The sequence below is a fragment of the Budorcas taxicolor genome, chromosome 5 (assembly GCF_023091745.1).
Source record: "Budorcas taxicolor isolate Tak-1 chromosome 5, Takin1.1, whole genome shotgun sequence".
NCBI classification, from domain to species: domain Eukaryota; kingdom Metazoa; phylum Chordata; class Mammalia; order Artiodactyla; family Bovidae; genus Budorcas; species Budorcas taxicolor.
This window is the reverse complement of record NC_068914.1, coordinates 134,019,546-134,035,004: the sequence shown is the minus strand read 5'-3', so window position 1 is coordinate 134,035,004 and position 15,459 is coordinate 134,019,546. Positions and strand designations below refer to the sequence as shown.

General features: G+C 35.0%; 1 protein-coding gene across 1 annotated transcript in view; it reads left to right on the top strand.

Annotated features, from left to right (window-relative positions):
- Positions 1 to 15,128, top strand: part of AEBP2 (AE binding protein 2) — a 62,942-nt gene extending 47,814 nt beyond the window's left edge. The window contains exons 4-9 of the mRNA XM_052640355.1: positions 410 to 596; positions 3,090 to 3,214; positions 9,764 to 9,831; positions 11,745 to 11,858; positions 14,139 to 14,165; positions 14,716 to 15,128. Coding sequence (XP_052496315.1) covers positions 410 to 596; positions 3,090 to 3,214; positions 9,764 to 9,831; positions 11,745 to 11,858; positions 14,139 to 14,165; positions 14,716 to 14,761 — 567 coding nt within the window. The 3' untranslated portion in view covers positions 14,762 to 15,128. The remainder of the gene's footprint in view (positions 1 to 409; positions 597 to 3,089; positions 3,215 to 9,763; positions 9,832 to 11,744; positions 11,859 to 14,138; positions 14,166 to 14,715) is intronic.
- The last annotated feature ends 331 nt before the right edge of the window (positions 15,129 to 15,459 follow it).

Sequence of the window (15,459 nt, the reverse complement as noted above, 5' to 3'; positions counted from 1 at the left end):
GTTTTAGTAACATTCATTTCTTAGAAGATCTGAAAATATTATTTTTTAAGATCTAACTAGAAGTTACTAAAATTGTAATTTTAGTGATTTCCAAACACTCTGCATCCATTGTTGGCATAGCAGTTGCCAGGAGACTTGGGTAGTTAAGTAGACCTTGTTTTCTCAGTTTTGCAAGTACAGAAGACTCTGGTGGTGGTGAGATTTAGTTGCTAAGTCGTGTTTGACTTGCGACCCCATGGACTGTAGCCCACCAGGTTTCTCTGTCCATGGATCATAGCTCCTTTCTGGAATTACTTCAGTAGTGCTTCTTAGTAGTGTATTTACTTCTGAAAATACAGAATATCCACTCCTTTCTATTTTGCTTGCATCTTATCCTGCATTCCTGACACTATTATTATTTTTTATTTAGTGTGTCGTCGGTGGCTGCAATGCCAGCTTTGCTTCTCAGGGAGGGCTAGCTCGCCATGTACCCACACACTTCAGTCAGCAGAACTCCTCAAAAGTCTCTAGCCAGCCAAAGGCCAAAGAAGAATCTCCTTCTAAAGCTGGAATGAACAAAAGGAGGAAATTAAAGAACAAAAGACGACGCTCATTACGTAAGTATTCAGTACACATGAAAGGCAGTGTGTGTCAGATGGTTCGGTTTTTAATCTTAGACTCTCATGCAAGTTCAGTTTTCTACCATTCCTCAACTCTGCTCATCTGTTACTGTTAGTCTAGTTTGAACAGATAGGATCTTGGTCTGTCCCTGTGAGAAGTCAGATGTGTATTTTACCTTCAGTAGCTAAGGGAGCAGAAGTATATGTGGACTTAGAGTACAAACTTTATAGAATTAGATTTTGAGGGCTATTGTAATTCTGAACTAAGACAATTTAAATTATGACAATGGTGCTGTTCGTAACAATATTTCAGAAAATTTGAACATGTTAAAGATTTAAAAATCAGGTAGAAATAAAGTAACCTGTCTATTCCAAAGTGGTGTGTGTGAATAGGGAAACTCAGTGTAGTCTGTGTCTCAGTGCTTAACAGTCTATTGTGATGCATATGTATAGTGTTTAAGTGCTTAATTACAAAATTATTAGATGTCCCCTCCATATTTAGGACCAAACATAATTAGATGATTGTATACTTTTGAACCACAGGAAAATAGTCTTTATTTTTGTGGTCTTCAAACAAAACGTTTTTGATTGTATAATTTACTAAGAAAAATGGTTGCGTTCAGTCTTAACTTGATGTACTTACAGTGTATAGAGAGAACACTGCTAGTGTACATTGACAAGAAGGAATACTGAAAAACATAGAAATGGGGAAAAGAAAGAAGTTGTATTATTTTCTTCCTCATGCTAGTGGATCATGACACACACCTGCTTTGGAGACTTGTTCTAGTTTAGTATTCTTGATCCTTTAGTAGTAGACATAAAATGGTTAAGGTCTGATGCATAGAATCTGAAATTTGAGAGCTCTTCTTATTATTCCAAATTTAATTCAAGTGATGACCTCTGTGTTTGTTTAATCTTGAGTGAGGAGTGATAGATTTGAGTGATTTAGAGCAGTGAGTCATTGTTAATAAGCTTATTCTTCTCAAGAGAAAGCATATTTGGAGAGTATGGAGAAAGTACCCTTTTTTTCACCCAGTAGCAGCAGATGAAGTAGGAAGGGGATTTGTTTCTTAGCATTAGGTAAAATCATGACATTTTTCCTCTCATAAATAAATGTGAGTTTTTAAAAACTGATTTCCCATTGCCATTGCATTGTTAATCTTGTGGGTTCTGTTAGTTTATTACTAGCTGGTGTTCTGTTTATTTCCTTTTGAGCAAAAATCCAATGAGAAAAGAGCTATTCAGATTGCTTTATTGAGTATACCAATTGGTAGATGTGTGTAGGTGTACTGAGAACTGCATGAGTAGTAGAGACAATTTCAGTCTACCCATGTGTTAAGTCAGAATAGTGTGGTAAATTAGCATATATGTAATTTAGAATATGCTGTACCAAGAAATTAGGCTGTTTCTTTCATTGTCAGTAAAATTTAATTTTTAATTACAGATAATATTGAGATATTTTATATGTATTAGAAAGCTCCACAATTGTAAAATAATAAATGTACTTTCCTTACTTTGAACAGTGTTATTAGGAATAGAAACAATACAATTTATAGTTACTAATGGGATAAAAATAGAAATTTTAAAAATGATCTTATCAGATCTTTAGTGTATAACTTTGTTGTGATCATACTAAAAGATTGCTTACTCTAGGTTTGTCCATTTATTTTTTAAAAATGATACAAGCGTATCAGTATAATTGCATTATGGCTTAAGGCATTTTTCCTGTGTATTTATTTTACTCATCATCTATAGCTGTTGCATTTCCATTTCTCAAATTAGGAAACAAACTAAGAAAGATCAGGCAGTTTGTGCAAAGTCACATAGGTGATAACTGATACAATTGGGTGTTTGAAAGAATTTTGGAGTACTCATTGGCATTTAAATGTATTTATAATTTTCTTAGATTATCATTAGAAGAGTTACTCATAATCAGGAAAATGTTTGTCAAAAATTCCAAAATTTTTAAATTTTAATATTACTACTTTGTCAAATCTGAAGGAAATTTTTGTTACATATTAATATAAACTGTTCATGAAATGTATTTCATGTGTTCGGCTGAGGTGAGTGAGATCTTGTTGTAGTGCACAGATGAAGACGTTTGTCATATTGTTGGAAATGCAGGACTGGTGCTCAGGAGCGATCCTGGAGTAAAATGCAAAACTATATGAAAAAGAGACTGAATTGAACTGAACTTAAAGTGTACAGTCATGAGGTTGAAGGTTAAAATCTCTCACACCAAGGAGCAGAATTAAACCACACTTGCTGCTTAGAGTTCTGCTTCTTACACCCTTAACTTTGTCAGCTTGGTTCTATGTTTTGAAAGCAAAGAAAATCTTGACATTTAAACATTAGACAGATAGATTGTTAATTGTTTCAGTCTTTTCTACTTAGTGCATATCTTTGTGAAAAATGGATCACTAATTATGACTGTTCTGAGACATCTGCATTTTTCTAAATATTCTTTACCGCTTTTGTATTGACTTTTAGCACGACCGCATGATTTCTTCGATGCACAAACACTGGATGCGATAAGACATCGAGCCATATGCTTTAACCTCTCAGCTCATATAGAAAGTTTAGGAAAGGGACACAGTGTTGTTTTTCATAGTACTGTAAGTATCTGATTTTATTTTACTTTTCAAATATTTCCCGCAGTTCTTTGTTTAAAAGATCACATGAAGTTTTTTAGCCTTTATTTGAGCTATTTAGGAAATTGGGATGTCATTTGGGTTACTAAGCATTTGAAGATCCGTCTCTGACTTTAAGTAAACTAGGTGTGTTTTCTGACCTCTGGTTTCCTTATATGTAAAGTTAGAACATTAGACTTCTTTTCGTACATCCCTGTCCTGTCTGTTTCTGCATACTGTCTCCCCTAAAATGCACATCTAAAGCTTGTGTTAAACAGAAAATAAGATAATGGTTATCAAATGAAAGCTTCATGAAAGAAGAAATTTGTACCTTTTTTTTCCCCTGTGGATGTATCTGAAGTGTGTAGAATTGTGTGTATATTTGTTGGATAACTGTTGGAAAAAGCAAAATATCAAATAAAAAAAAATAACTAGTTTGTTTTTGATTAACTAGAAGTTAATAGTTGTTTTCTTCATGCACCTTGCCATTTTATTATCCAGTCATCTTTATATTGCTGTAGTTTGATGTAGGTGAGTTAGTAGAGATAAACCTTAAATCAGACTCAGTGATTTGAATCCCTGGAAAGAGAGTTTCTTTAATTTTGGCAGTTGAAATAGAATTTAGGTTTTATATATTCTAAGCAAAATGCGTGAGAATTTAAATATAAAAGATCGGTAAGGGATATCTCTACTGGTTTGAATCTTTTATTTTTCCCAACTCCTCTATTAATGAGATTTTCTTGTACTTTCACTTTTTCTTCTATGACGACTTCCAGTTCACAGTCCCTGATTTTGATTCCCAAAGTTAAAGACAAGAAGGTAGAAGACTAGATACAAGGAAAGGGAATCTTTTCTGAGCTTGGAGTACATAATAGGTTTGAGTTGGGTTTAAGGAAAGGTTTGCCATACGTTTATGTGCTTTTAAAGAATGTTGGAAATACATTTATTAAATAAGAAAGGGTCAGAAGGAAAACTAGAGGCTTTGAAGACAAAGTTAAAATGGCTGTACTGGGAATTTTGTTGGATTCAGCAATTTTGTTGGATTAGGAGCTTGCTTATCAGTGATGGTTAAAGTCCTCCTTTGGAATTTGATAACATTGGTTTATGATTTGGTAGGTCTATAATTGTTATTTTTTTTAAGTTGAAATTAACATTTATTATCCAAGTTTACATTTATGTTTTAACACATAGGAGATAGAAAATATTAATCATTTTACAACTTGAAATAAACTGAGGATTGGAACTTTGCTGACTGTCCTCTGGGTTAAGACTTGGCCTTCCAGTGCAGGAGGGTATGGGTTTGACCCCTGGTTGGGAAGCTAAGATCCCACATGCCTTAGGGCCAGAGAGCCAAAAAACGTAAAATAGAAACAATATTGTAATCAATTCAATAAAGACTTTAAAAAGGTTCACATCAAAAAAAAAAAAGCCTGAGGATTGACTGATCATAAAAAATATTTCATGATGATTTGATAAAGTAGGCTTTTAAGGGTTTTGCTGAATAAAAAGCATGTGAGATAGAAAATAAGTTACTTAAATTTTATCCATGTGATCTTTTTCTCTTCTTGAAATACAGTTGATTTACAATATTGTGTTTCAGGTATATAGCAAGGTGATTCAGTTACATAGGTGTTATTTTTCTGGTTATATTCCTTTATCGATTATGATAAGATATTGAGTATAATTACCTGTGAAAGTGTTAGTTGCTCAGTCATGTCCTGACTCTTTGGTGATCCCATGGGCTGTAGCCTGCCAGGCTCCTCTATCCATGGAATTCTCCAAGCAAGAATGCTGGAGTGGGGTGCCATTCCCTTTTCCAGGGGATCTTCCTGACCCAGGGATTGAACCCCAGTTTCCTGCATTGCAGGCAGATTATTTACCATCAGTTCAGTTCAGTTCAGTTCAGTCGCTCAGTCGTGTCCAACTCTTTGCAACCCCATGAATCGCAGCACGCCAGGCTTCCCTGTCCATCACCAACTCCCGGAGTTCACTCAGACTCACGTCCATCAAGTCAGTGATGCCATCCAGCCATCTCATCCTCTGTCGTCCCCTTCTCCTCCTGCCCCCAATTCCTCCCAGCATCAGAGTCTTTTCCAATGAGTCAACTCTTCGCATGAGGTGGCCAAAGTACTGGAGTTTCATTCCTTCCAAAGAAATCCCATGGCTGATCTCCTTCAGAAGGGACTGGTTGGATCTCCTTGCAGTCCAAGGGACTCTCAAGAGTCTTCTCCAACACCACAGTTGAAAAGCATCAATTCTTCAGCGCTCAGCCTTCTGCACAGTCCAACTCTCACATCCATACATGACCACTGGAAAAACCATAGCCTTGATTAGATGGACCTTAGTCGGCAAAGTAATGTCTCTGCTTTTCAATTTGCTATCTAGGTTGGTCATAACTTTTCTTCCAAGGAGTAAGCATGTTTTAATTTCATGGCTGCAGTCACCATCTGCAGTGATTTTGGAGCCCCAAAAAATAAAGTCTGCCACTGTTTCCACTGTTTCCCCATCTATTTCCCACGAAGTGATGGGACCGGATGCCATGATCTTCGTTTTCTGAATGTTGAGCTTAAGCCAACTTTTTCACTCTCCTCTTCACTTTCATCAAGAGGCTTTTTAGTTCCTCTTCACTTTCTGCCATAAGGGTGGTGTCATCTGTGTATCTGAGGTTATTGATATTTCTCCCGGCAATCTTGATTCCAGCTTGTGTTTCTTCCAGCCCGGCGTTTCTCATTATGTACTCCGCATACTATACAATAAATTCTAGTTTCTAGTCTATTTTATATATAGTAGCTTGTATCTTTTAATGCCATACTTCTCATTTGTTCCCCCTTTCCACCTTGAAGTTTTTTTATTATAATTTTTTTTTAAGGTTGGTAAGATGTGGTCCTAGACTCAAAAGGAGTGTGGCATTAGGGCTAATTTTTTCATTTACTTAAATATTAAGCAGCTATATGTGCCAGGTACTAACGATACAGAAGTGAACAAAATGGAAGAAAAACAAGAAACCAGATATGCCTACACTCTAATTTGGGATACATGATAAACAGGGTAAATTAATAAAATTAAAAGCTTGAAAGTGAGGATATGAACCATTCAGTTATTAGGGGGAGGGGCATCACAGCCAAAGGCAAGTGTAGAATCCTAAAGTAGGAATATGCCGAGTATGTTTGAAACCAGTGTGAAGGCTAGTGTAGCTGGAGGAAATGATTGAGGCAGAGAGAGTAGAAGTGTCAGAGAGGTATTGGGGAGAATCTGGTTGGACCGACACCTTGGCTTTTTATTCCATTGTGTATTGGGAAGCCATTGGAGGAGTTTGAGTAGCCATGCTCTGATGTGATTTTTTAAATAAAAGTTCTATTGAGGTGTAGTAAATATAAACTCACCCATTTTAATTATACAAGGGAATTCCTTATGGTCCTGTGGTTAGGACTTCATGCTTTCACTGCTGGGGCCTGAGTTTAGTTCCTGGTCTGGGAACTAAGATCCTGCAAGCCGTGTGGCCAGGAAAAAAGAAAAAAAAAGTATACAATTCTCTGAATTTTGACAGTTTTACCTACCAATGAAACCACCACCACCATAGTTAAAAAATGTTAAAATATTCCCATTACTCACAACTTCCTGGTGTAACTTGGTGTGCTCATCTTTGTCTCTACCCTCCGCCTTAGAGCACTCACCAGTCTCTTGCCTGTCATGTAGGTTTTAACATGCTCACTTCAGTTCCTGTACTGAGAACATATTGTAGGTCCGTGTGGGGGAGAGAAGGAGTCAGTCTTTTCAGTATCTTGAGAAAAGACCAGAGTCGTTACAGTGAAGACACTAAAAATTGTTAGGCTCTGGATGTCGTTTGAAAGTAGTCTCGATGAGAATTACAAATGGATCAGGTATGGGAACAGGAGGATAAGATGACTCCAATGTTTTTCGCCTGGAAGTGAAGTGAAGTCACTCAGTCGTGTCTGACTCTTTGCGACCCCATAGACTATAGCCTACCAGGGTCCTCTGTCCATGGGATTTTCCAGGCAATAGTACTGGAGTGGATTGCCATTTCCTTCTCCAGGGGATCTTCCCAACCCAGGGCTTGAACCCAGGTCTCCCGCATTGTAGACAGACACTTTACCATCTGAGCCACCAGGGAAGTCAGGGCAGCTAGCCAAAAGGATGGAGTTGCCTTTTAACAGAGTCTGTGAGGTGAGCAGGTTGAGGGAGTCGTTGTTTAGTTGCTAAATCATGTCTAACTCTTTTGAAACCCTATCGACTGTAGCCCACCAGGCTTCTCTGGCCATGGGATTTTTCAGGGAAGAATACTCAAATGGGTTGCCATTCCCTTCTCCAGGGAATCCTCCTGACCCAGGGATCAAACCTGTGTCTTCTGCTTGGCTGCTGGATTCTTTACCACTGAGCCACGAGGGAAGCCCAGATTGAAGGAGAGGGGAATATCAAGAGCTGTAATTTCAACACATTCTGTGCAGCATCTAATGCTTCTATCATGTAGGCAGGTGGATATGAGTCTGAGCTTAGAGGAGAGATGTGGCTACAGATAAGCATGGAAGTTTCTCATGTATTAGGGTGTTTAAAGATACCAGACTGGATAAGACCACCTAGGACATATTAAATAGAAAAGAGAAGAAATTGAAGGACTGAGGTTTAGGACCTATCATTTAATGATTTAAAAGGGTAATAAATCTGATGAAATAATGGTCTAGTATTTAACAGGGACCTCTACCTGTTAGGGAACAGAGGCAACGATGATAGATAAGGTTCTGTTTTAAAAAGTGTAGCATCAGTTTTCACATGATTTCATTAGTGCCAGTCCTTGAGATGAAATCCTTAAGCTGACCACAGGAGAAGTAAAAATGATAAAAAAAAACATGGAGGAACTAAAAATGTGATATTAGGAGTCTGGAAGAAAACTTAAAATTTACTCTGTTAACATAGTCTATGAAAATCAAGTTTTCCACTTGTGGAAAACATCTATGAGGGTTTAAGAACATGATTGATAGCTGTTTGTTATCAATAAATTTTTAAAAACCTAGAATAAGAATAAATTATTTTGCACCCCAAGCGACATTGTAATAGCAGAGGCGCCTTGACTGAGAAGTAACAAAGGTGTCATATAAATGTGAAGAATGCTTTCTCCTGGGGGAATTGGAAGGAAGAAACATCCATAATGGTAATGGTCTTCCTTGGACACACAGAATTCTAGGAAAGGAGCTAGGTGAGGAAATCCTTGAAAGTTCCATGACTGTGACTGAGAAAGGTTGATGAAGGCAGTTTGTATTAAACAATCATTTCTGTTAGTAGTCAGTGTTCAGTACTAACTGTAAATAGAAGTTTTCTAGTATCAAATTAGCTTTTATTGATAGTGAAACATTTTACATATGAATATTTATATGGTGTACTATGCTGTTCAGTTTGCCTAATTTGTCTTCCTTAATTGAAACATTTTCTTTGAGCCTTCTCTCCAGAAGAGGTCAGCAGAATCCCAGTTACCAATCAGTTGACTTGCTATACTTGGTTGCAATGCATTATTCTTATATCTTATTTCTTTGTCTGTAGAGATAGCTTGTTTTAGTGTCTTCAGATCCGTCTTTGGGCTTTTAAATTAATCCCATTACCGAGTCTAGAATTAGAGTACTTAATATAGGGTTTTAAATAATGAGGCTAGAAAGTGTTTTGTATTTGTGTGAAGTACTGCTTTTACTTCTAATATGTTTTGAGGATGACATGTAACGTTACTTTGTGAGGCTATTTGAAACTTAAAAACTTGGTAAAAATATTGACATGTAGATTATTAAAACACTAGCGTTCTAATTTCATTAATATGGAAGTTCTCAGAGTTATAAAATGCCATTTTGATCGATTTTTAAGAATCATTACTTTAGTTTTTAGAATCTAGTAATGAAAGACAAGCATTTTGGTTTTCTTACATAGGTCATTATAGTTATAGTTGATCCACACTTTAACTTAGATTCCTTAATCAAATCACACCTTAAGATCAAACCAGATTCCTTAAAATCAAACCTAAACACTGATTGATTAATATTTCATTTAAAATAACACAAATCAACCCTCAAAGAAAAAGCCTCCACACAAACGACAAACACCTTAATCATAAAAAGGAGACTTGTCCCTTCCCAGTGTTATTTTTTCCTTCACTATTCATTTGTTCTTCACATTTCATTACCCGCCCCCCACCCCAAATCCCCCCCCAAATACCCATTTTAGCCAATGTGGATTCTTGGTTGGTATTCTGGCTCAGCTAAAGACTTAGTAGATAGTAAAATAAACAGCAGATAATACGGTTTTTGTCTTTGACTGTATAAAGCTACTTCACTTTTTCTCTTCTTTTTATTTTGTGAAAATAGATGATCAAGGGTGAAATTGCTGTGAACTAGGGCAGGACAAGATGTGGTGGTGGTAACATCTGGTCCCAGACATGAACACTTCAGTTCTTAATTAGGACCGAAAGCTTTCTTAAAGCATATTAGAATGTTGTTTTATAAATAGTTTTTGTAATTTATTTTATATCATTGCTAGGTAATAGCTAAGAGAAAAGAGGATTCTGGAAAGATAAAACTTTTGCTTCATTGGATGCCTGAAGACATGTAAGTATTTGGAATACCGCATATATAACTAATAGACTGATGTCTTACTCTTACTAAAATCTTGTACTCAAAAATTACATAAGCTATTGGGTTCAAATGTAGAAGACTTACAGGAATGAAATCACAGAACATTTTGAGGTTGTCAGCATGGAAAAGATAATCTGTAAAGGCTCTTAAGAGTACCTGGCTCAAGGTATAAGCTTTAAAATTAACTTTTAAAATAGTTCTTTTTTAATGTAAGTTGTCATAGCAATTTTTAGTCATTTTTAGGATGTGATTATTTTTAGAACTTTTAGTAACCTTCAAGTAGGATAGGGCATAAGCAGCCTTAGTTATGCCTTTGAGACAGTTATTTTTAACAATTTCTAAACATTTTTCAGGGCACTATTAATGGTATTTTATTGAAAAAAGCAATTGGTGAGTTTTCTAGGAGTGTTATATTTTTCTTTGAGTTTTAGTACCCTTTTATTAGAGTGGTTCTGACCTATGTGCTCCTTAATTTGGATATTTCATGTTCAGTATTCCTTTTATTCTTAAACATTTTTTTTAGTTGTTGTGAAAGGTAAATGAAGGTATATCATAGAAAAGCACCAGTAATGGAATAAATTGAAATGAATGGAATCTCATTAAAAATTGATGTGTTCCATATTTATTCTGTTATTATATATTTTTCTACAATATCATTTCCCAAATTCCAGTCCAAAGAGATGTTAATGAACATGATATGAAGTAAGAGCTTTAAAAATAGATTTGGGATGGGGTGAGGGGTGGGGGAGGTTCAAGAGGGAGGGGACACATGTACATGCTGATTCGAGTTTTTGGATGGCAGAAACTGGCACAGCATTGTAAAGCAGTTATCCTCCAACTAAAAATAAATTTTAAAAATAGATCCGGGAGTTTACAGTGCAAGTTAGCATATTGAAGTAAAGAAATTTTTATTTAACTTTTTAAAAATCCTATGATTATCAAGTGTCGGTGAGTGTAGGACATACTTTCCACTTCCTTTTACCCCCTCCCTTCCAGGTTTTTAAAAAATGCTAGTCTAAAATATTTTGAAATGTCCGTGTAAAATTTATTTAATGAACTTTTTACTGAACATTTAAAGCTATCCATTTTTCTCCACTGTTTAAAAAACATTAAACTTTGTTTTTATTTACGAGCTGTGGAAAATGTTATGGAGATAGGCATTGCCTTCCTGAAAGTTTTGTCAGCTTCTGATATCATCTGTGAAATTAGAGAGCTTATTTCTGACTTATTATCAACACTGGCTATTGGAGTTCTTACATTTTGCATTTCTTTGATTATGAGCAACTACATCTTTGGCGAATTGATGGTTGATGTCCTTTGTCTCCCCTATTTTTCCCTTAATGAGAGTTCACTTTTTTCATACTGATTTGTAAGAGCTCTTTTTATAGTAAGCTTATAACAGTTCCTTAAAACATTCAGATATCTGTATTCTTAATATTTTAGAAATTGATCAATCCAAATATCAAAATGCTTTTATTCCGAAATTCATTTTTTTCAAAGTGAAAATCTGGTGGGGTTTTTACTTCTTATTTCTTTATACAGAAACTAGATTTCAGCTTTTTATCACATCATGCTCTAATTTCACTTAGCAAGCTAAGAGACAGACAGTGTGTTAATATGTGTTTCCAAGTTGTGGGATGACTTTGCCATCAAAATTCATTTCCAGATTTATGTCTAAAATTTCACCATACCATTTTCTGGCTGTGTCTTTACATCCCATTACTTAGATTACTGAGTTTCCTTGGTGTCTGATAAGCTTGTTAACCTAGGTGACCCAGTCAGACAAGTCAGAAAAAGCTGGGTAAATGTGAGTAATGTGAAGGTATGTGAAGGATAAATTTAAACTTAATGTTATTTTATATATGACTTGTTCTTTAAATTCACAGTCTGCCTGATGTGTGGGTGAATGAAAATGAACGACATCAATTAAAAACTAAAGTAGTTCATTTATCAAAGCTACCCAAAGATACTGCCTTGCTTTTGGACCCAAACATATACAGGTAATTTAATTCTTGCTTTGATGTTTCACTTTGAATTGTGATTGTAAATCTTCTTAAAGTTTGGATATAAGGTCAGGACTTATTTTTTAAGTACTGAGTTTCAGTATCAAGCATATCTTGCTTTCTTGAGCTTTGTGTATGGAAATTACATCACAGCGATACGTACATCGTAGACTCTAGAAGGGCAATATTTTGGTCAAGTTTATATGCCTGGTTAATTCCAGATTTATCTTGAGTAGCTTAGACTGTGATATAGAGTGTTTTGAAAATAAGTGCCTTTTGTTTAAGTATGTAATTCTTTTTTAATAATATCAAATATGTAGACCTGGGCATATATCACATGTTCACTAAATACCATTAATGGTTGAAGTTCTTAAACTTAGACTCTTCCCAGACTTTTCAAAAGAGCAGTTCAAATATTACTGTGCTTGTTTTTAAGAGGCAGCTTGGAGTGTTCACATTTCTAATTTTTTTGATCTTACCTTTGTTTTTGTGTGTCATGCATATGGAATATGTTTAGTGGGGGAAGGAGAAGAGACCACCGTTTCTGGTTATTTGCTGAGTCATTGTGCTAGGTGCTTTATGTAAACTTCCTCCTCACATCAGGCCTGTGAAGTAGGTGTTCCTGTGTCTGTTTTACAGGTTAGAAATCTGAGGCAAGAGGCACATAGCTTGCCCAAAGTGACACAGCTAGGATGCGACTGAACTCTGCCTCTGTGCAAATGACATATACTATGGTGATTAAAAAAGTGGCTGAAAATGCTTAAAAGGCACTCTTAATGAGTGAACTTTCTGTATTTTAAAAAGGAATTCTAGTTTAGTATATACTTTATATAGTAGTAGGTTGGATAAGAATAAGGTGACGTAATGATTGAGAATCCCAAATGTGAATTGCAGCTGTACTAAAAGTACTATGTCTTGTGCCAAAATTTGAAACAAAGACTTTGATTTGAAGGTTTTGTTCATTCCACGACTGAACTTTTTGGAATGTGAAACATCTTTTGAGAGTGAGATTCTCACGTAATGGGCCTTGCTGCAAGGAGACATTGAGATGCTTCCAGACTTTTAAAGCATCTTTTGGTGAAGGTGCTAAGTCTGATGTAAACGTGTGTTTTTTTGTGGAATGAGCTAGATTATCAAGAAACTAGCTAGCAGAGAGAACAGTGAAATAACCTTAAATGATTTACCTTTCTTTTTTTAAGGAAAAATAATTGAATATTCCTTATTTACTGGCTCCTAATTTAGGGCTTCTTTCTGCTTATTCTTTGAAGGGAGTGATGAGAACTAGCATCCTAAAATAGTGGTATTTTGGGAAAACTAAGAATGGTCCTAAACATGCCTTAAGCAGTGAGTTGATTAAGAAGCATGAATTTTAAATAAATGGTTGAGACTAACTTTTGTGTTTCTGCCCTGCATTCTACTTCCCACTCTCTATGAGAGTCTTCCTTTTTCACAGAATCAGCTTATTTTTGCTCTTCTTACACTATATAGGAAGCAATTTAGATATTTTGGTGAAAGTGAGAAAAAAATCATTCAAACTCAGAACTGATGTCCAGAAGTGCATAGGACTTGCATCGCCTGTTCTCAGGGTATAATTCTGCAATTGTTACTAATTTCTAGGGTAATGAAGATATACATTCTTAAGATGTATTTGGTACTTCTGTGGAGTTAATTTTCTTTAGTTGTAAGCCATCTTCCACCCATCTTAACATTTAATTTCGAGTCTATAAACTTTCATGCTTCTACAATTCTGGAAATTAGAATCAAATCTACCCTAAAGTGGTGCGGAGTTATAGAACCTTCTACATTTGTGATGCTTGGCAATGCTTGGACTTTGAGTGAGAAAGCATGTGAAATTAAGAGGGGAAGAAAGCAATTATTCTAATTTGTTTTAGGAGAAAAAATTTGCAGCTTATGCACATCTCAAAATGAAAGCATGACAAACATTCCAAAAATATATTAACTTCAAAAGTAGCAATAAAAAGAACATACTTATATGAAATTTAAACACTAAACACTAATTTACATTTCATATAAATTTAAACATGAGATTCTTTTTTAGAAACACATTAATAGGTTACATGAAAACGATTTGTTAAAAAGCTGTATTTTATGTAACTAAGTTTATATCCATCATGTGAATGCTTAGGAAATAAATTTTCATGGTGATCAGTGATTGTCACATTTCCTATTTCTTATACATATTTGTATTTTTGAAGCACTTCATATGTGTTTTTGATTCAGTTAAATAAAAGATTATCCCTTTTTCTCTCTTTCTAGAACAATGCCGCAGAAGAGGTTGAAGAGGTAAAAAATAAATAAATACATAAAAAGCAAACAAGCGGGGACACCTGCAGTCTTAGTCACTGACAATGGGTTTTAGTAAAAGTTGCACATTAGAATCAACCCCCTTCCTTTTTTTCCCTTAAATCCAGTATTTAGAATATTTATGCTTAGTGTAAACATTCTGTGAATGAAGTAGGCTCTTCTGTGGAATATATTAATATATTACTGTATATCCACATTTTCATGGAGTGGTACTGTGGGAGACTGAGCAAACACTCTTCTGGCAACTTAGTGGAACAGCTTCTTAAAGGCTTTGCATGCTTGCTGCTTTAAGCTGCTTTTTTTTTTTTAAACCCTTTAGTGATCACAGTAGTTGATATTGGAAAGAAAACCAATTACAACATGTGCCCTTACAAATACCAAAAGCACTGTAAGGATATTTGTCTTGACAGTGTCTATTGATTTGGAGTCTTATTAGGAAATATTTAGACAATGAAAATTATCGAGAGATAATTTACCTTTCAATTATGATAAATAGATGTGATTGGTTGCCATTTGTGTTCTTTTGCAGAACTCTGATAAGAAAAGTGTTCAATTTGTATTTAAGCAAACAGTGAACGACATTTGCAATCAACTAAAAATTCGTCTATCGAATTAGGGCTGAGAATTTCTGTTAAAGAGTGTTGCAGAATGTCTGGTGGCTCCCCTTTCAGGAGTAGGGTTTTCTCATGGAGTACAGTATGTTAATATTTACGTATATAACTAATCTGTTAACGGTTTTTGAAAAACCTCTATTTCAAATTATTTGAATAATCCTCATATTTTCATTTTAACCTATATAATAAGCCTCTATTTTTTTTTTTTTTGAGGAAAGCAGTTGGTTTGCGAGCTGTTTTTTTCTTAACATAAGAAAAATCGTATTTTTTTTACAACTATCTTCAAACTGAATCCTTTATGCACCAAAGTTGGTTTTGAAAAGGAGAATAGAATCACTTTCTTGCTTGGTAAGCAAGAAGCCATATGGATTTTTTTTTTAACTTACAAAAATGGAAATATGTGTAACTTGTTAGTATTGTATCAAACAAATGTTGCATAGAGTTAATAGAACATTGCTTGTAAATATTTCAGATTTGTAATATATTTTTATATTATGAAATGTACTGTAGATGTTTTTCTAGAGGCATGAAAAGTTAAATGTATATATTATGGGTAGAAATAATATTGAAGGATATTGTAATTCACTAGTGCTGCCAGAGGAATTGTTAATAAAGCACCTTCTTTAACAATAAATGTCTTTTGCAGACTTAAGGGACTA